At 44.7% G+C, this 21099-nt stretch overlaps 1 protein-coding gene across 1 annotated transcript in view; it reads right to left on the reverse strand.

Moving 5' to 3' along the window:
* Positions 1–21099, reverse strand: part of LOC146355708 (uncharacterized) — a 30576-nt gene that overhangs the window by 8653 nt on the left and 824 nt on the right. The window contains 6 exon segments of the mRNA XM_084829965.1: positions 3358–3454; positions 14028–14115; positions 15292–16839; positions 17745–17858; positions 18454–18580; positions 19326–19398. Of these exon segments, the coding sequence (XP_084686091.1) occupies positions 3358–3454; positions 14028–14115; positions 15292–16839; positions 17745–17858; positions 18454–18580; positions 19326–19398 (2047 nt within the window).

The following is a 21099-nucleotide window of genomic DNA, read 5'->3' on the forward strand; positions in this document are numbered from 1 at the left end:
AAAACACTTATTTCTACCTCCCCTCAGGGGGTGCAGAGAGTTTCCTGGTGCCCATTCAAAAGCAATTCCCATTAAGTAGCCACTTCTTATGTTTATAACTGCTTTGGGAAATATCAGCCCTCCTGCAGAATTTGGAATACATCCTCCTCAAACCAGCCCCCTCAGCCTTTACAAATCACATATCCTGCTCCTTCCTCCCCCCTGCCCCTCTAAATGCACTTAATCTTCATTCTCAACACCATACCTCTTCCATTATCAGGGTGTAACAATAAGCCCTAAGAAGAAAGAGTAAATAGCCTTCTCTGACAAAACATTGCCCCTTTTGTTCCTGGCAGTGTTTTTAACAGACATTCAACAGGTGTGGAGAAAGTGGATACAACATTTTTTTCCCTCTCCAATAATAATAATAATAATAATAATAATAATAATAATAATAATAGAAGTCAAGGGTCACTTACTGTTACTGGCCTAGATTTTTTTTTATGGCCCTTCTAAGAGGCTAGTTTTAGAGATCTCTTCAAGAAAATTGGAGATCTCAAGGGAACGTTTTGTGCAAAGACGGGCATGATAAAGGACAAAGAAGGCAGGGACCTAACAGAAGCAGATGAGATTAAGAAGAGGTGGCAAGAATACACAGAAGAACTATACAGGAAAGATCTGAATGTCCCTGATAACCATGATAGTGCGGTCACTGAACTTGAGCCGGACATCCTAGAGAGTGAAGTCAAGTGGGCCTTAGGAAGCATTAGTAACAACAAAGCTAGTGGAGATGACAGTATTCCAGCCGAGCTATTTAAAATCCTAAAAGATGATGCTGTTAAAGTGCTGCATTCAATATGCCAACAAATCTGGAACACTCAACAGTGGCCACAAGACTGGAAAAGGTCAGTTTACATTCCAATTCCAAAGAAGGGCAACGCCAAAGAGTGTTCAAACTACCGCACAATTGCGCTCATTTCACATGCCAGCAAGGTGATGCTCAAAATCCTACAAGCTAGGCTTCAGCAGTATGTGAACCGAGAACTACCGGAAGTACAAGCTGGGTTTCGAAGAGGCAGAGGAACTAGAGATCAAATCGCCAACATTCGCTGCATCATGGAGAAAGCAAGAGAATTCCAGAAAAACGTCTATTTCTGCTTCATTGACTACGCTAAAGCCTTTGATTGTGTGGATCACAACAAACTGTGGCAAATTCTTAAAGTGATGGGAGTACCAGACCACCTTACCTGTCTCCTGAGAAACCTGTATGAGGGTCAAGAAGCAACAGTCAGAACCAGACATGGAACAACCGATTGGTTCAAAATTGGGAAAGGAGTACGACAAGGCTGCATATTGTCACCCTGCTTATTTAACTTATATGCAGAGTACATCATGAGAAATGCCGGGTTGGATGAATCAGAGGTCGGAATTAAGATTGCTGGGAGAATTATCAACAACCTCCGATATGCAGACGATACCACCCTAATGGCAGAAAGCGAAGAGGATCTCAAGAGCCTCTTGTTGAGGGTGAAAGAGGAGAGTGCAAAAGCTGGTTTGAAACTCAACATTAAAAAAACGAAGATCATGGCATCTGGCCCCATCACTTCCTGGCATATAGAAGGGGAAGAAATGGAAGCAGTGACAGATTTTACTTTCTTGGGCTCCAAGATCACCGCAGACGGTGACTGTAGCCATGAAATTAAAAGACGCTTGCTCCTTGGGAGGAAAGCTATGGCCAACCTACACAGCATAGTAAGAAGCAGAGACATCACCTTGCCGACAAAGGTCCGTCTAATCAAAGCTATGGTTTTCCCAGTAGTAATGTATGGCTGTGAGAGCTGGACGATAAGGAAGGCTGAGCGCCGAAGAATTGATGCTTTCGAACTGTGGTGCTGGAGAAGACTCTTATGAGTCCCCTGGACTGCAAGGAGGTCCAATCAGTCCATCCTAAAGGAAATCAACCCTGAGTGCTCATTGGAAGGACAGATAATGAAGCTGAAGCTCCAATATTTTGGCCACCTAATGCGAAGAGAAAACTCCCTGGAAAAGACCCTGATGCTGGGAAAGACTGAAGGCAAAAGGAGAAGGGGACGGCAGAGGATGAGATGGCTAGATAGCATCACGGATGCAATGAATATGAACTTGAGCACGCTCCGGGAGAGAGCGCAGGACAGGAAGGCCTGGCGTGCTATGGTCCATGGGGTCACGAAGAGTCGGACACGACTGAACGACTGAACAGCAAGAGGCTAGTAGCCAGTGTTCCCATGCTGGCCATGGAGGACAGGAAGCCCCCTTGTCTGTGGCCAGCATGAAAACATGAGCCACTAGCCCCTTAGCAGGTCAATCAAAAAAAAAAAGTGCCTTCTGCCACCCTACTCTGTTGCTGTGCTTATTGTGGAGGAAAAGGCTTACTTTGCTATGCAGCTAGCACAGGAAACGAGTGGGCTCCCAGATGAAGCAGTCCTGCTCCAACAGCCTGCCCCCAAACTTTCAAACATGTAATTAGGGGTGCAATCCTATGCATGTTTAGGCAGGAGGAAGTCCTACAACTCCCAACATTCCCCAGCTAGCATGCAAGGGGGTGGGGCGGGAGGGTGGTTTCATTCCCTACTCTGAGGTTGGAGTGCAGTCTCTGACCTCAGATCTGGAAATCCAAAGTATCCTATGGCCCCTCAGATGCTGTCTAGGGGCCACAGGATTGTTCCCTAAATTAGTTATATAGCAGCATCACTACGCAGGTCACTTCAGGGTACCAACAAGGTAACAGGTCCCTGCCCTGAGGAACTTGGAATCTAAAATTCAATATGGCAGGGAGGAGGACAGCAGAAAGAGAGGAGAATGGAGGCAACTGTAAACAAGGGAAGAATACACATGCTGTTCAGTTTGGTAGCAAGGCTGTGGTGAACACATGAAGCTGCCTCTTCATTCTGACTTCACTTAAGCTTCACCTAATGAATTTCTGCCTGTTCTGCTGCTGAAGCCAGAGGAGCCCTAGAGTGAACGATGGCTAGTAGTCCTGCTTACACTATCTCCAGGATCAGAGGCAGGAGGCCTCTGAATACCAGTTGCTGCAAGAGAGGGAGCTTCTTGCCCTCAAGTCCCACTTCTGGGTTTCCTGCTGGGGCATCTGGTTGGCACAGTGGGAAACTTGGACTAAATAGGCCTTTAGTCTGATCCAGCACTGCTTATAATGTGGGGCTGGAGGGCAAACTGCCAGAGACCACAGAACAACTTAGGCATCAAATACATTGAACCCACCACCCCATCTTTTTGTTGCACCTTGACGTTTTATCTTACACATTTTATCCTGCGGGGGAAAAAAGCATATAGTACTGTGAACTTTTCTAGACATCATTACCTTATACTGCCTTTGCTTACTTGTTTAGCAATCCTGCGATCTCTGGTCGATTTCTCTTTTGTTGCTTCTTTTCCTCTCTCAGTAGACCTCTTTCTGTCTTCTTCAGTATCAAACACACTTTACAAACAAAACCCACCCTTCTGTTTCTATCCCGCGTTAATCAGTTAACTAGATTATCCAGCAAACGCTAGTTCCATCCCCCCAGTGACTAAAGTGGGCGACAATCCAGAAAGAACATGCGTTGATTTAAAAATACCGCGGGTGCAAGCAGAACGCAAGTTCCAGAGGTCGTAATAGTTAGTTAAGAAGCATCCAGGTGCCACTAATCCGAATTAAGGGACCTGGATGCACACGCGCGTGCGCACCCGACAAAGCAGCTTTTTACATGAAAAGATCTAAAACAGGAATGGGTCCTCCACCCCCTTGGGAGAAAATAGCAGTTAAATCGATCTTGCTCAGTTTCTCCTTATTGTTGTGTTTTTTTCCCCTTCTTTTCTTTTTTTAAAGGCGGCTTTTCCTTTGTTTTCCGCTTCCCATCATGTGATGGAAGCCAAGCCAAAGAACTGGCAAGCCAAGCCCCTACCAATCTGCTGTTGGAGCACATGGATGAGGGAGAGGCAGGAGGGGGACTTGGCCTGAGAATATTTAAACATACAGCGCCTGCCCTTGGCAGAAAATCAATCAAACCATTGATTCTCCCCTGTGCAAAACAAGAAATGGAATTTGCCCAGCATCCCTGAAAAATACAGAAGTTTATCAAGTGATGCATGGTCTGGAGAAGGTGGCTAGATTGAGAGGAAGAAGAAAACTACTCTCTAAGCATACTAGACAAGTTCCATGTTTTGGGGGACCCTTGGGCAAAACACCCTCAATGGGCCCCCTCCCTCACTGAATCTACCATCTCACTAACATTGTCACCAGCAGCTTTTACTCCTCATCTCTTTCTCATCATTGCTCCCACATCATTTTATTTATTATATTTCTATAGCACCTCATAGCCAAAGCTGTCTAGGCAGTTCACAAAAATTAAAAAAACACACATTAAAAATACAAACCATTTACATATAAACAGATAGCACGCACGCACAGACAACAAACAGTTTTTAAACAACCAAAGACAATCAGGACCTGATCGAAAACTCATTATCTGCTGCCAAATGCGAAAAGGTAGCAGTGTTGGCACCAGGTGGGCCTCGTCAGGGAGATCATTCCATAACTGCTTGCCAGGCAGAGTCACTGAGGAAGTCAGCAGTAGCATCTTCTGCTTCTCCTTCCCACCACCACCATTATCTAAAATTAACCCATGATTTGCAGTGCATGAGTGGGAGTGAGTGTGTGTGCTGCCTCCGCTGCTATTCTCACTTCTTTTTTCTGTAAATAACTCCCGATTGGGGTGTGTGAGCATGATGTGTGAACCCAGCAGTGAACCCATGGTTTGTTGTAGGGGCAACCCACAATTTTCCATTACAAGTGAACTGGGCCAGGGTTTCCTCTCTTTGCAGCATTGAAACCCTACCAGAAAACAATGGTGCTAACTCGTTACTTATATGCAGAGTACATCATGAGAAACGCCGGGTTGGATGAATCAGAGGTCGGAATTAAGATTGCCAGGAGAATTATCAACAACCTCCGATACGCAGACGATACCACCCTAATGGCAGAAAGCAAAGAGGATCTAAAGAGCCTCTTTGAGGGTGAAAGAGGAGAGTGCAAAAGCTGGTTTGAAACTCAACATTAAAAAAACAAAGATCATGGCATCTGGCCCCATCACTTCCTGGCATATAGAAGGGGAAGAAATGGAAGCAGTGACAGATTTTATTTTTTTGGGCTCCAAGATCACCGCAGATGGTGACTGTAGCCATGAAATTAAAAGATGCTTGCTCCTTGGGAGGAAAGCTATGGCAAACCTAGACAGCATAGTAAGAAGCAGAGACATCACCTTGCCAACGAAGGTCCGTCTAATCAAAGCTATGGTTTTCCCAGTAGTAACGTATAGCTGTGAGAGCTGGACTATAAGGAAGGCTGAACGCCGAAGAATTAATGCTTTCGAACTGTGGTGCTGGAGAAGACTCTTACGAGTCCCCTGGACTGCAAGGAGGTCAGATCAGTCAATCCTAAAGGAAATCAACCCTGACTGCTCATTGGAAGGACAGATACTGAAGCTGAAGCTCAAATATTTTGGCCACCTAATGCGAAGAGAAAACTCTCTGGAAAAGACCCTGATGTTGGGAAAGACTGAAGGCAAAAGGAGAAGGGGACGGCAGAGGATGAGATGGCTAGATAGCATCACGGATGCAATGAATATGGACTTGAGCACACTCCAGGAGAGAGCGCAGGACAGGAAGGCCTGGCGTGCTCTGGTCCATGGGGTCACAAAGAGTCGGACACAACTGAACGACTGAACAACAACAAACTCGCTAAGGCAGAGGGAAACATTCCTCAGGGGAAAGTGGTTGGGATCTGTATACTGGCAGTCTGCAGGGTTGGAGGTGGAAGTAGGCCCAGTAAAATGTCTACTGTGGCTTGAAATCGCCAGATCTCTCTAGATTCCATGTGTTCTCCCCTGGTGGATGCTCTGATGTGACCTGGAGATGCCTGATCTCCCTGCTGTTTGTATTTGTTCTGCTGCTGAGGATTCTCCTCCTCTTTACAGCAAATTAAGGATTGGTAAAACCTCGATTTTTTCTCTACTTATCCTCCTTTCCTGATCTCTGAGTTCAGTGCTTTCCAGGTCCCACTGCTCCTTCCCTTCTAGGATTGCCTTCAGTAATTTGCCAGTGGTTTGGTAGCTTATTAACTTTTAATAAAACTCTTCACTGAGCCGAGTCCCAAAATCTTGACTCTGCTTTTCTTACAGAGATGCTCCACTCTCTACTAAGTTCTGCATCCTCTGCTCCTGTTAATTTTGCAGGTATTGACCTGCTTCACACCTAATGACAACCCAGGGTACAGGCTGAGTATGGGTTGTTGCTGCATTGTGGGTTGTTGTTGAATCAAGGGTTGTTGTTACATGCGAGCCCTGCACAATGATTTAACTATGGGTTGTTAACCATAAACAACCCAGAATTCACAACCCAACAACAAATCATGGGTTCTTTTCCTAGGTTGTTCATAGTTAATGACCCATAGTTAAAACCATAGTGCAGGGTTTACAAGTGACGACAACCCATGATTCACCGTCACCCCGTACTCTGGGTTGCTGCTACGTGTGAACCAGGCCTGTTTCTGAGACAGTTCTACCTGACTGACAGAAGCTTGTCATCCAGAGATATAGAGCCAGGAGAGATAAGGCTCCAGGAACATTGCTACGCCTGGGTCCATGGGGTCCTCCCCCAAATATATTCCCCATGGCACTGAATCTATTCCCCAGAGTCCTGAGTGCCCATCGGGAAGGGAAGGGTCAACTCCCCCCTCCTCACATGTTGCGCACACACACCCTTCCTGCATGGCAATTATGCTTAGGGGGGAAACATTCCATTGGTTTGGGATCATCTGTAGCAGGGTACAAATTAATTGAAGAATTTCTTTTATTTGAGTGATTTAGATGAGAAATAAATTGATTGGCTTTGCCTCCTGTGAAACTGATATGTGTCCCAAGCAAGCATGGTTCCAGTTCATGCAGCCTTTTTTTATATATAGAATAGGACCTGTTGCACAAATTATGCTTAAGTTCGTTCCCTCTAGGAGGGGTATGCCAATATCCCCTTAGAGACACACAGAACTCTGAGATTCAGTCCAACACAGTTTTATTTGGTAGGAGACAAACAGCACTGTTCGGGTGGATTCTCGCAGCTAATGCCACAAAGGAGAACCACACCCTAGATATTTTTGGTACAGCTTATATACATTCAGTATAATGACCTCATTAGCTATGCGGGGTGGGCCGCATAATATTCATGAACTTCATTAAGCATGCATAGTTGACATGTCTCTACGGCTGACCTGTCCTTGCAAGCTGGGCAGAAAGCGATCTAGCTGGAACTGATTCTAACCAGCTGCAGGGCTACTGGGGGGAGGGGGGGGGCTCTTCTGGTTGTACCTAATATGAAACAGACCATTACTGTTGGTTTCAACAAGGCAGTTGATAAGACTATCTTCCTCTGGGACTTTCCGCTGTAGGAGGCTGCCTCGGATGGCTGCCAATACTTTAAGATGGTGCCTCTTTGGTTCTATCAGACCCATCCAACCTCACCAACCAGACACCTACATATTATCCAAGGGGCATGGAACCAGATAACTAATCATTCACGGCCTGCTCAAGAACTCAGGAACAAAGTACTGATATTAACAAAGACAGATTTATTTTGGAGAAAGAGGATAGAAAATAAAACCAAACGTTCACAGAAATAATGGCAAAGCTCTTGAAGGCTCTTGGTTCCATTTCCAGATTATTTCGATATTTTAACACATCGCTCCATGAGTTCCATATTATATTCGTGTAAAAACACTTCTTCACAAAATCAGGCTTTGGAATCTGAGGATGAATTCTTCAGGTGTAACCTTCTGCAGTGTTCAAGGCACCTGCAGGGCCTCCCCGTCACATGGATTCTGTATGAATAAAGCCTTTTCACACATACAAATCATTCAGACCATTTTCTTTCCTGCATGGCTCCCCTGAGGTCTTGCGTGTTTCAGTTCCCTAACAAATTGTTTCCCAGGCTCAGGACTGGAGTGCTTCTTCCTCAAGTTATACGCTGGGATGAAAAAAAGGAGAGAATTACTAACTTGGGTTGATGGGGAAAAGGGAGAATGATAAAGGGAAACATCAGAAATAAAATCAAATGCAGGAGACTGAAAGGAAACTTCTGCCCCAGATGCACAGCAGACCCTCATCATGTCCACCAGCCTAACCCGAACTGTTATGAAGGTATCACAAGAGAGTGTTTTTTGTTGTCCTATCCAGTCTAGGAGGGTGAAAGGAGGATGTAGCAGAGGGAATGGCCAGCAGTTCCCAAAGACCTGCTCAGGACCTCCAGCCTCCTCGTCCTTCCCAAGGGCATTCCTGTGACCTTGGATAGATCCCCTCCCAAAGTCACTTCGTGGATGACTTCCCCAATTCATAGTGGGGTGCAAATCATTCTCAGATAAGAATGAGAGAAATCCAACATGGCCGCTTTCTGTCCTTGACTCCACCTTAGGTCTCTCACCTCTTTCTGTCTTCCCCCGATCATTGCTGGTACAGAGGCATACACACACAGTGGAGTGCCAATATTTGGCTGCTCGGGAGCAGGGAGGAGAATGCAGCATGAAAGCACATTGCCTGGATCTTCTCTTTCTTTCTTTCTACAAGGCTCTCAAGAAAAGAAACACCCAAAAGCAGCTCAGGGCTAACTTGGCCTTTCCTTATTTTGAGTTCAGACAACACGATAACCCACACTCAAAGACTGAGTATGGATTGTAATTCAACCATGGGTTGTTGTTGAACCGTGGGTTGTTGTCAGAACCCAGCCATGCTAAGAAACCATAGTTTGTTAACCACGAACAACACATGAAGAGAACCTATAGTTTGTTGTTGGGTTGTGAACTGTGGGTTCTTCGTGGTTAACAAACCATGGTTTCTTATCGTGGCTGGGTTCAAACAACATGATAACCCACAGTTCAGCAGCAACCCACACTCAACCCTTAAGTGTGGGTTATCGTGTTGTCTGAACCTACAAAACCAAAAAGGGAGGAGTGGCCCTAGTTGAATGGTGGAGCTGGAGCTGGAGCTTTTCAAGTCCCAAGTTCAACTCCGAGCATCTCTAAGTAGGTCTGGGTAAGACTCCTGCCTGAAACCCTGGAAAGCCACTGCCAGTCAGTGTTGACAGTTCTGGGCTAGCTGGACCAAGATTCTGACTCATTGTAAGTCAGCCTCATAAGTTCATATGGGATCATTCAGTTGTTCAGACCAGCTTCAGACTAAGGTACTATGGAGTGTTTTAGGCACATAGATTCACTAAGTAATATTTTCCCACAGAGCAACTATTTTAATAACAGGTGCTGAGATTTTTTACCCGTCTCAAGCTAATCATAGTTTCCCCCCGACCCACGTGTTTAGCAACGACATTTCTGACATTTTGAGCATTTATAAGTGTTCCCCCTCATGTGAACTCTCCAGTTATTCAGAATGTGCGATGATTGAGTGAAATGTTTTATATAGTTTAAGGATTTATAAAGTTTCTCACCTGTGTGGAGTATCTGATCAGTAAAAAGGACTGAGTTGTGAGCAAAACATTTCCCAGACTCCTGGCATTTGAAGGGTTTTTATCCTGTGCTGACTCTTTGGTGACTTGCAAGGCCTACTCGATTAGTAAAACACTTCCCACACTCTATATATTTATAGGGTTTCTCCCCTGATTGTTTTCTTGCCACCGCCACCAAATTTCGGTGGTCTCAGGGTTGCCCATCCATGATCTACACCAAAGACTCTAAGGCAAGGCTGCTCCTGTTTATTTTGCAAATATTGCCAGTTTTTTAAAATTTATTTTTATTTTATTTTTATAAATGAAATAAACAATACCAACAACATAATCAAAATCTTCCGTTTCCAACATTACAGTAATCTGAGGAAGAAAAAGGGAGGATAGCAAAAGAAGGAAAGAAAGAAAAAAAAAGGATTATATCTAAACTTCAATAAAAGCCAACCAAATATCCAAATATAAATCTACTTGCAGATTATACCTATACAGCACTCTTCCAGATATTGCAGGTATTATTAAATCTTCAATCCGCTGCACCATAAACAGTGAACTTTATCTTTCAGTGTCATAACCTCAGTCTTATAGCAAAGGAACAGGAGCAAACAATCAATTTCCATTGGCCATATATTACCTTTCAATTAACGCATATTAGTAAACATTAAAGGTTTAACCAGCAGGGAATAGTAATAATCATAATCCCATAATGTTGATGATGATGATGATAAGAAGAAATTTAAGAAAAAGATAAAAAATTAAAAAAGCAAACCATTTCTATATTTTAAGTAATATCATATCTAAAATATATATTTATATGTGTACACACACATACACACACAAACAGGAATTGTATTACAATATAACATAAAAAAGGAGAAAGAAAACAGAAATATGCAAACAATTACTCTGGCATAAGATCTGTATAGGAAGGATAATAATATCGAGGATAGATTTGACGGTGTGGTCAGTGAGCTAGAGCAAGACATCCTGAAGAGTGAGGTGGAATGGGCCTTAAGAAGCATTGCTAATAACAAGGCAGCAGGAGATGACGGTATCCCAGCTGAACTGTTTAAAATCTTGCAAGATGATGCTGTCAAGGTGATGCACGCCATATGCCAGCAAATTTGGAAAACATAAGAATGGCCAACAGATTGGAAAAAAATCAACCTATATCCCCATACCAAAAAAGGGAAGCACCAAAGAATGTTCAAACTATCAAACAGTGGCACTTATTTCACATGCCTGCAAGGTAATGCTCAAGATCTTGCAAGGTAGACTCCAGAAATTCATGGAATGAGAACTGCCAGATGTACAAACTGGGTTTAGAAAAGGCAGAGGAACTAGAGACCAAATTGCCAATATCCGCTGCATAATGGAGAAAGCCAGGGAGTTTCAGAAAAACATCTATTTCTGTTTTATTGACTATTCTAAAGCCTTTGACTGTGTGGATCATAACAAATTGTGGCAAGTTCTTGGTGGTATGGGGATACCAAGTCATCTTGTCTGCCTCCTGAGGAATCTGTATAACGACCAAGTAGCAACGGTAAGAACAGACCACAGAACAACGGACTGGTTTAAGTTTGGGAAAGGAGTATGGCAGGGTTGTATACTCCCACCCTACCTATTCAACCTGTACGCAGAACACATCATGTGATGTTCTGGGCTTGATGAAGCCAAGGCTGGAGTTCAAATCGCTGGAAGAAACATGAACAATCTCAGGTATGCAGATGATACCACTTTGATGGCTGAAAGCGAGGAGAAGCTGAGGAACCTCATGACGAAGGTGAAAGAAGAAAGTTCAAAAGCTGGGTTGCAGTTAAACCTCAAAAAAAAACAAGATTATGGCAACCAGCTTGATTGATAACTGGCAAACAGAGGGAGAAAACATGGAGGCAGTGACAGTCTTTGTATTTCTAGGCACAAAGATTAGCTGGTCCATGAAGACACGAAGAGTCAGAAGCGACTGAGCAAATAAACAACAACTGCCTCAACATCTTATCAGCTATAACCCAAACAGCACCTCAAAAGAACAGTAAAAATTGCTAAATTCCAACTCAGGAGACTGAGAGAGTTGATTCCCTTGTTTTAATTTTAATATCAGTGAGGAATGACTCTGCAGCATCAGGATTTAAAAACCTTTTCATCTGGCCTTCAAAAAGAATGCAAAATGTAGCTGGATATTTAATATGATATTGCAGGTTAACCTGCAAATATTGCCAGTTTTTGAGCCAGCTCTACCTGACTGAGAGAAGCCTGTCTTCCAGCACAAATAGACCCAGGAGATAAAGGTTCCACTAGCAGGAGTCTAAATTCCCCCAGTCATCTGCCGTTTCTGAGAGGCTTCTGGAAATAGACTCAGATTTCCACAGAGATCTGTATCTGAAGCAAGCATGGTTACAGTCTACGCAGCCCATTCCAAACGTCACCTGCATGCCTAAATATTATCCAAGGAGCATGGAACCAAATATTGATATTCATGCCAGCTCAGCAACTCCAGAAAAAATGACTAATATTAACAAAATAAAGTTTTATTTAGAACAACGATAGAAAATAAGACCAAACTTTCAAATAAACAATTGCTCTGTCATGTCAAAAGGCCAGCAACTTTATTTAGATACGAAAGCAAAACAAATGCCTCTCCTACTACAACAGGAAACACTGGAATCCAATCCAGCATCTTCCCTGGCTGTGTTGCCACCAGCGATTTACTCCAACCTGTCTGTGCAGTGAGGTCTCTGTGTTTCATGACATCATGGCCATTCAGCACCAGCCGTGCATTTTATCACGGAAAAACCGCTACTTCTGAGACTGGTTATTGTCCGACTTTCCCAGCTTACTTTGGCTCCATTATTGACCTGTTTCCACAATTGCACTGCGTTTGGTATCACAGTCCTGCCCATGGGGCGTGTAACCTGGCCTTTGTGGGTGTGTTGCTCTGACCTCAGTGACCCAACCCTTTCCCTCCCTGTATTCTGGAAGTTTCATCGCCGTCTTGAAGCAGGGTGCCAAGGGACCAACTTTTAAAACATCATTGAAAATAAGCACTAGAACACTAGCGTGTATAAGCCTGCTGTCGCAGGCAAGCAAGTACTCCCATTAGAGCCTACAAATCAGGTTTATCCCAGGTTGCTTCCCCAGCACTACACATGGGGAGGATCCATGGCTAATATTCCTTTGTGTTGTTTGGACCAGGGAAACAATGCCACAAGCATCATAGTCTACTTTTCATATTACACACTAAGTCGCTCTCTCATTATCACACTATTGCACAGGTCTTCGATCAATATGCGTACCCTCTATGTCAGTATCTTCCTATGACTCTATCACTCAATCGCGAAATAACACTAACACATATTTGTGCTATCGCACGATACCACTATTTCACAATAGCGCATTTTCTGGAACAAGCCCCCCTTGACCTCAACAGGAGTCAGTAGGCCCCCCTGGAGTAATGTGCTATCGCCTGATAGTGCAAATGCATGTTAGTGCTATTTCACAATTAAGTGATAGAGTCCTAGCAACATACTGATATGGTGGGTAGGCGTATTGATGGCAGACTTGTGCAATAGTGTGATAATGAGATAGCAACTTAGCATGTGCCTGCTAATGTGGTAGCCTGCTATTTAGAGGGAAAGGAAAAAATGGGTGGAATCGGGCATACATACAGGAAGTCTACTTAGAAGTAACTCCCATTGTGGCCAATGAGGCTTGTTCCTGAGATTGACATTAAGGGGAGTAGAGCCTAGAGGGGGGAACCTCTCTGATTGGTTCAGCAGACCCTGCCAGTCTGGTGACATTCACTAACACCCCCCCCCCCCCGGAAGTATGTTTCTGTCAGCGAAGGGGGAGAGAGAGGGGGGACTCAGCAAGGGGAGGAGGCGGGAACACAGATGAGGTAATCAGATCCAAACCAGACTCCACCCAGCCATCAAGAAAATGTTTTGATTAGAGCTCCAGGCTACAGCGATGATAAACTGGATCTTTAAGGGCTGCGGAAACTGGAAAAGGAGAAGATGCGATTGGGGAAACATCGAACAAAGTTGCAAGCCAGGTGAAGCTGATAGCGTGGGAACACCCCCCCAGTTGCTGGCCATGATCAAACAAACTTATCTGATTTTTTAAAGATTACAAATTTATTGATTGATTTGATTTGTACCCCGCCTTTCTACCAAAAAATGGCACTCAAAGTGGCTGGCGTGCTATTTTGAATGCCAGATGACACACCACATTGCTCTTTGTGTGTGTGTGTGTGTGTGTGTGTGTGTGTGATGTCTCTTGGTTCAGCTTCCAAATTATTTGGATCTTTTCACACATTTCAGACAAGGTGCTCCATGAGTTCCATACTATATTAATTTAAAAACACCTCTTCTCAAAATCAGACTTTGGAATCTCACAACGGTTATTGCAGCTGTGATCTTCTGCAGCACTCAAGGCATTTTCAGGACTTCCCTGTCATGTGGATTCTCTCTTTATGAATATGGCCAGGCCTTTTCACACTTCCAAGTCAGTCACACAGTTCTCTTTCCTGGATGGTTTCCCTGAGTTCCTGAACACATTGCTTTCCACGCTCAGGACTGGAGTGGTTCTTTCTCGACTCAGAGGCTGAGATGAAAAAGAGAGAATTACTAACTGGGACTGATGGGGAAGGGGAGAAGAGAATGACAAAGGGAAACAATGGCGCCAAAATCAAATGCAAGAGACTGAAAGGAAACCTCTGCCACAGATGCACAGCAGAATCCTGTTCTTATCATCATCATCATCATCATCATCATCATCATCATGTCCAACTGCCAAACTGAAACTGTTGGGAAGGCATCACAAGAGAGTGTTTTCATGCTACCCTATCTGTTACACAAACTATGTTCTTTTCCCTGGTAGACTTTCCAGTTTGTTTACTAAGAATGAGAGGAGGCAGAGATCTGGTCCAACACGATTTTATTCTGCAGAATAAGGCAACCCTTGGGGCTAACGCTCCAACAAAGGTCACAATCAAGTGATGTGATCCAAAAGTTTATATAGGCAAGACCTTTGGGGGCTGTCTTACGCTTGCGCTGTACTAATCTCTTTGTCTAGCTGAGAGGGAAACAAAAAACAGGCAGCACCTTTTACATATCTAGGCATGCGCAGAGAGGTAGCCTTGTACTCTAGTAAACACATTCTTGGCATTCCTGAGTCTCTGATAAGACGCTGTGTCTTTGTTTAGCATGGCAGTCTCACACTGAGGTAAAATAGACATAGCCTAGCTTATAAAATCATGGGATAACAGACATACTACAACTGAAATTTCTATAACATATCCAGTCTGGAAGGGTGAAAAGGGGATGTACCAATGAAAAGATAACACCTTGCAGTCCTCGCAGACCACCTCAGTGGCTCAGTTCACATGAAAGAGAATCCACCGTGGGTGAATTTTCCTGCAGGGCTTCTCATCACAGTGGTTGTGGCCATTCTGAATATTCAGGCGCATGCCATAGCTTCTCACTACGTGCGAACCCGGCAAGGGTGAGTTGTTGGGGTGGTCGACAAGCCACCCAGAACCCATAGGCTGTTTTAGGGTATCGTGTGGCTTGTCAACCACCACCACAAGCCACCCTTGCCAGGTTCGCATGTAATGAGAAGGTCCAGGGTTGGGTGCTTGGCTCACCAATCTTGTGCCTGGGGGTGCCACAACCCCTGGTGATGGTCCATCCATCTATCTCAAGCCAATCACAGGTTTTTCTCCCGCATATGTATTTCACTGTTAAGTAAGCTTTGGGTACGCCATAAGACACTACTTACATTCTGAGCATTTCTAAGGCTTCTCACCAGTGTGGACACGCTGGTGGCTCAGAAGGTTCGATCGCTGAGTGAAATGTTTCCCACACTCAAAGCACTGAAAAGGTTTCTCTCCTGTATGGACTCTCTCGTGATCCAGAAGGCTTGATTTCCGAGTGAAACAGTTCCCACACTTCATGCATTTATAGGGCTTCTCTCCTGTGTGGACTCTTTGGTGTCTCACAAGGTTCGATCGATCAGCAAAACATTTCCCACACTCCAAGCATTTATAGGGTTTTTCTCCTGTGTGTAGCCTATGATGGCTAACAAGATCTGTGTTCTGAGCGAAGCATTTGCCACACTTCAGGCACTTAAAGGATTTCTCTCCTGTGTAGACTTTTTGGTGATACAGAAGGCTTTGCCTCTGAGCAAAACATTTCCCACAGCCCAGGCATTTAAAGGGTTTCTCTCCTGTGTGAATTCTCTGGTGATCCAGAAGGCTCGATTTCCGAGTAAAACTTTTCCCACACTCCATGCATTTATAGGGCCTCTCTCCTGTGTGGACTCTTCGGTGTCTCACGAGGTCTGATCGATCGGCAAATGGTTTCCCACACTCCAAGCATTCAAAGGGTTTCTCTCCTGTGTGGATTCTCTGGTGTGCCACAAGGTTTGCTTTTTGAGTAAAACATTTCCCACACTGGAAGCATTTAAAAGGTTTCTCTCCTGTCTGGACAGTCTGGTGATTCAGAAGCTGTGACTGTTGAGTGAAATATTTCCCACAATTTAGGTATTTATAGGGTTTCTCACCTGTGTGGAGTCTCTGGTGGCTAATAAGGGCTGGATTGTGAGCAAAGCACTTCCCACACTCCAGGCATTTAAAGGATTTCTCTCTTATATGGACTCTTTGGTGAGCCATGAGATTTGATTTCCGAGAAAAAAATGTCCCACACTCCTGGCATTTAAAAGGTTTTTCTCCTGTGTGGACTCTTTGGTGTCTCAAAAGGTCTGCTCGATCAGTAAAACATTTTCCACACTCCAAGCATTTATGGGGTTTCTCTCCTGTGTGGACTTTCTGGTGATACAGAAGTCTTCGCCTCTGAGCAAAACATTTCCCACATTCCGGGCATCTAAAGGGAGTTTCTCCTGTGTGGACTCTCTGGTGATCCACAAGTTTTGACTTCTGAGCAAAACATGTCCCACACTCCAGGCACTGAAATGGTTTCTCTCCTGTGTGGACTCTCTGGTGATACATAAGTCTTGATTTGTGAGCAAAATATTTTCCACACTCAAGGCATTTAAAGGGCTTTTCTCCTCTGTGAGATCTTTGATGATTAAGAAAGTTTGACTGATGAGAAAAACACTTCCCAGATTCCAAGCATTTATCATTGTTCTCTCCACTGTGGATTCTTTGGTGGTTGATTAAGCATGATATTGAAGCATAATGTTTGCTGCAGTCCAGACATTTAAAGAGGTTCTTCTCTCCTGTATGAATACTTTGGTGTCGAGTAAGATTTGTTTTCTGTGTAAAATATTTCCCACATTCTGAGCACTGCATCTTTTTCCTGGGGTCACCTATTTGGATTCAATGAGGAAAGGATACAATCCAGTGAACACAGAAGTGAAGAAATCCCTGTGAGTAGATAGATAGAAAAAAGAGGGTGTGGTGGTACAAAAGCTTTAAAGACCCTGGAAGACTAGAAAGAGAAAGAAAAAAGGTGCCCAGCACCCCAATACATACTCTCTCTCTCACATGTCATTCTAGTATCTCCATACAGTAACTCACTCCATATTGTTGCAGGACGGGTGGGCCTCACATTGCTCTTCAAGACCCAATACCGAGAAGAGGCAGCTGTGGGGCAGTGGAATAGTTGAATTGGCAGGAAGAGATAAGAAATATCTCTACAAAACTTTGTGGGTGATATATCCTGTCCTTTTCAATGAAACAAGCTGGGCTGGAGATTGCCAGATATCTGGAAGAAATACCATAAGGGTGCAGTCCTATGCAGGTTTAAACAGAAAAACTCCCAGATTTCCCAGCATTCCCCAGCCAGCCATGCTGGCTGGGAGAATGTTGGGAGTTGTAGGACTTTTTTCTGTCTAAACATGCATAGGATTGCACCCTTTATTAGTTATATAGCACTGTCACTATGCAGGTCACTTCAGGGTAACAACAAGATAACAGGTCCCTGCCCCGAGGAACTTACAATCTAAAATTCAATATGGCAGGGAGGACTACAATAGGAAGAGAGGAAGAGGGAGGCAACTATAAACAAGGAAGAACCCTTTTATCTTGTTGTTACCCTGAAGTGACCTGTGTAGTGATGGTGCTATATAACTAATTAAGCGTGCAATCTTATGCATGTTTAGACAGAAAAAAGCTGACTGGGTAATGCTTGGAGTTGAAGGGCTTTTTTCTGTCTAAACATGCATAGGATGGCAGCCTTAATGGACCTTTGTGTCTGCTGGTTTTCCCTCACCTGATATGGGTCCAGAGATCTGCATTTCACACAAGGCCAGATGGTCTGACACCCACGGCTCTTCCCCTTGCTCCAGTTGGATGATGAGCTCAGGCTTGGAGACTGGGAATCCTCCTAAGTAAAGAAAGAAGAAAAAACAGGCAGCTGGCATTGCTGGCACTCGAAATGAATGAAGACATGAAAATGCATCGTCCTGGGGCATGCTGGGAATTGTAGGACTTTTTTCTATCTAAACATGTATAGGATTGCGCCCTCAGTCAGCTGTGGAGTAAATGGCCATACCCTGACCCCACGGCTCCATTAGAGGAACAATGAAGTCGATCACCATATTACGTCATGAGGCAGGTGGCAAGGCTGGAACATGTAACGTGACCTGAGCCTTTCTGATACCGTGAGAATGAAATATCTGAAATATTTCAACAACTAGTGTGGTGTGGTGGTTTGAGTACTGGACTAGGACCAGGGGTGACCCAAGTTTAGAGGCCTGCTCAGCTATGAAGCCTGCTGGGTGACCCTGAGCTAGTCACCATCTTTCACCTTAACCTGCCTCACAGGATTGTTGTGGAGATAAAATGGGCAAGAGAGAGCAACATATGCTGCATTAATATATAGAAATAGAATATTTCTAAAAACCTAAATGACTGTGGGAAACTACAGACTTTGGTACTGCAAAAGGTTCCAGCTCCAGTTGAGGGTGGAAGTTTCTTACCCAACGAGGCTACATTCTTGTAGTTCTCCATCATGACTTCCTTGTACAAGGATCTTTGCTCTCGATCCAGCAGAGCCCCCTGGCCCTCTGTGAAATACACGGCCACATCTTCAAAGGACAGTGGTCTCTGCAAGGATTAGAGTCCTTCCCTCAGTCTCCATTACTGCAAAAATACTCCAAGTAGCTTAGTGATGAATAGGGAGCGAGAATCACCCTTTCCCAGAGGGACCATTTTCTGGAGTCAGAAAATGCAGCCCCTTTCAACACCCTCCCCACAACCATTTTGTGCAGGAAGGAGATTTTGAACGGGCATCTCATGTTTTCCAGAGAGGGAGATGAGATGGGCAGGCCGTGAAGCACCACCAGAATCAGATGGTTTATTGTTATGTATTTATTTACAGCATTTATATACTGCTCCACATCTAAACAGATTCTGGAGCAGTGAACAATAAAAGATAATATGATAAATACATAAAAGAAATAAGACACCATATTAACATTGTTATTTTAAAAAAGAGAGTACCGAAAAAACACCCTGGCTAGTCAGTCAAGGAAGGCTTCCTGGAATAAAGATGTTTTCAGGAGGTGCCAGAAACAACATAGCGTTGATGCCTGCCTGACCTCCAGAGGCAGGGAGTTCCACAGAAAGGCAGCCATCACACTGAAGGCTCTTCTCTGGGTGGGCTCTAGTCGGGCTATAGGTCCATGCAGAACCACCAGGAGCATACGCTCTGATGACCTCAGTGACCAGGCAGTTTGATAGGGGAGAAGACGCTACTTCCCCCATTTGTGTTTCACCCCATTGGGCATATCCTGCTCTTTCCTTTCCCATCCACCACAGACCCTCCAGTTGCTTCATGATAATTTCCTACCTGAACTGGCTCCACGGAAGTCCTTTTGTTTGTCCTGGAAGCAGGAGATAACCCAGAGTGAATCACTGTCATTCTACAGTCGGGGTCCGGGGGGCGGAATGGCAAGGAGAGCAAAGCAAAATGAAAAGCATTTTAATAAAACACTTTTTGAACATCAGGTCATGTCTTAAGAACCAAGAGGCTCTTCTGGATTGAGAGGATTCCTAAATCAAGAAGCCAACTCCAAAACGAAGGGGCCAGCTGGTAGAGATTGGATGAAGGTTCCAGTCCCTCCGCCCCATATTGGTGACATAGGATGCTCCCAAAACATCTTACCCCTTCTACTTATCCATACTGTACTCCTCCCATTTCTACTCAGTATGTAACCTTGCACTCTGGGAACCATTAGGTGTAGCATGCTTGCATGCCTAACTCCACCATGCCAACGGAGTGGCCAGAGATGCCAGCAACAACCTCAGGGCACAACCTCAGGTCTTCTGAGGCGCATTCTCAGAGGACCTCCTGGAAGTATTCCTGCCATTGAGGACCCACAATCAAGGCTGCGATCAGTGAAGGAGGTCTGGCCTGGCCCCAACGGCCACACGCAAGCTGAGACTGGACTTGCTCCACCCTCAAGCAAACTTTCAACACTCAAGTCTGGTTTGATGATCACGAGGATAAAATAAACCATTGTGGCTCCTCCCCCCATGCGCATAATTTCCGTGTTGTGTGAACCTGGTGTGTGGCATGACAGGGATATCTTCTTACCTACCCTACAACCCACGACTTGCAATAGGGCTTGTAGGGTGGGTAAGAATCCACCCCTGCCACATGTCAGGTTCAGATGACACAGCAACCCTTGCTGCATTACGGGTAATTATGCAAATGGTGGCCGCATGCGTGAGGGCAGAGGAAAGATGCCACGATGGTTTCATTTACTTCTGTGATCATCTGAACACCCTATCAATGTCCTGATGTGGATATTTAGAGCTGTCACTCCCTTGCACTGGAAAGGACTTTCATGTCATGTTACAGCCTTCCTCCATCTGGTGCCCTCCAGATGTGTTGGACTACAACTCCCACAGCCGGCTAAGATATTATAGGACCTGTAGTCCAACACATCCAGGGGGCGCCAGGTTGGGGAAGCCTGCCCTATTATATACAAGTGTTATTGTTGCACACCAAACCCTCCTATGCATGCACCTGCATTTTAGGGAATGATATAAGCTGCTTCACTGCTTATCTTTGGCTTGCAACTTCAAACATCCCATAGAATCATAGAATAGTAGGGTTGGCAGGGGCCTATAAGACCATGGAGTCCAACCCCCTGCTCAATGCAGGAATCTAATAAAAATATTAATTTATTTGCACTGTCAGAATCTTTTAATTGTACCCTGTTTGGGGTTTCTGACAGGACTGGAAAGTGAGCCAAAACTAAGTAAGAGAGAAAACCTATGGACCCTGGATGAGCATCTCAGGGACCATAGGACTGTTAGGATTCCCAAGCCCATCTAGTGAAAGCTGCAGGGTGGGAGGACAGGGAGGTGAAGATCGCCTCCGCCACTCCTCCCACCCTTCATTGGATGACTGGATGCCTCCGTGTTCGAGGGCTGCCAATCCCTGAGGGCGCAGTCCACAGGATTGCATCTTAAGATCTTCAATAAGCAAACAAAACCCTTCTCCCAAACCATCGGTGCTTCCAGATGAGGCTTTACGCACTCACCCTGCCTCATTCACATAATTTTACAGGGGGACCAGATAACGTTGTCTTTCATTTGTAACCCACTGCTTCGTC

This window comes from Heloderma suspectum, chromosome 2, assembly GCF_057233095.1.
Source record: "Heloderma suspectum isolate Gila_16-S chromosome 2, 16-S_ref, whole genome shotgun sequence".
In the NCBI taxonomy this organism is placed as follows: domain Eukaryota; kingdom Metazoa; phylum Chordata; class Lepidosauria; order Squamata; family Helodermatidae; genus Heloderma; species Heloderma suspectum.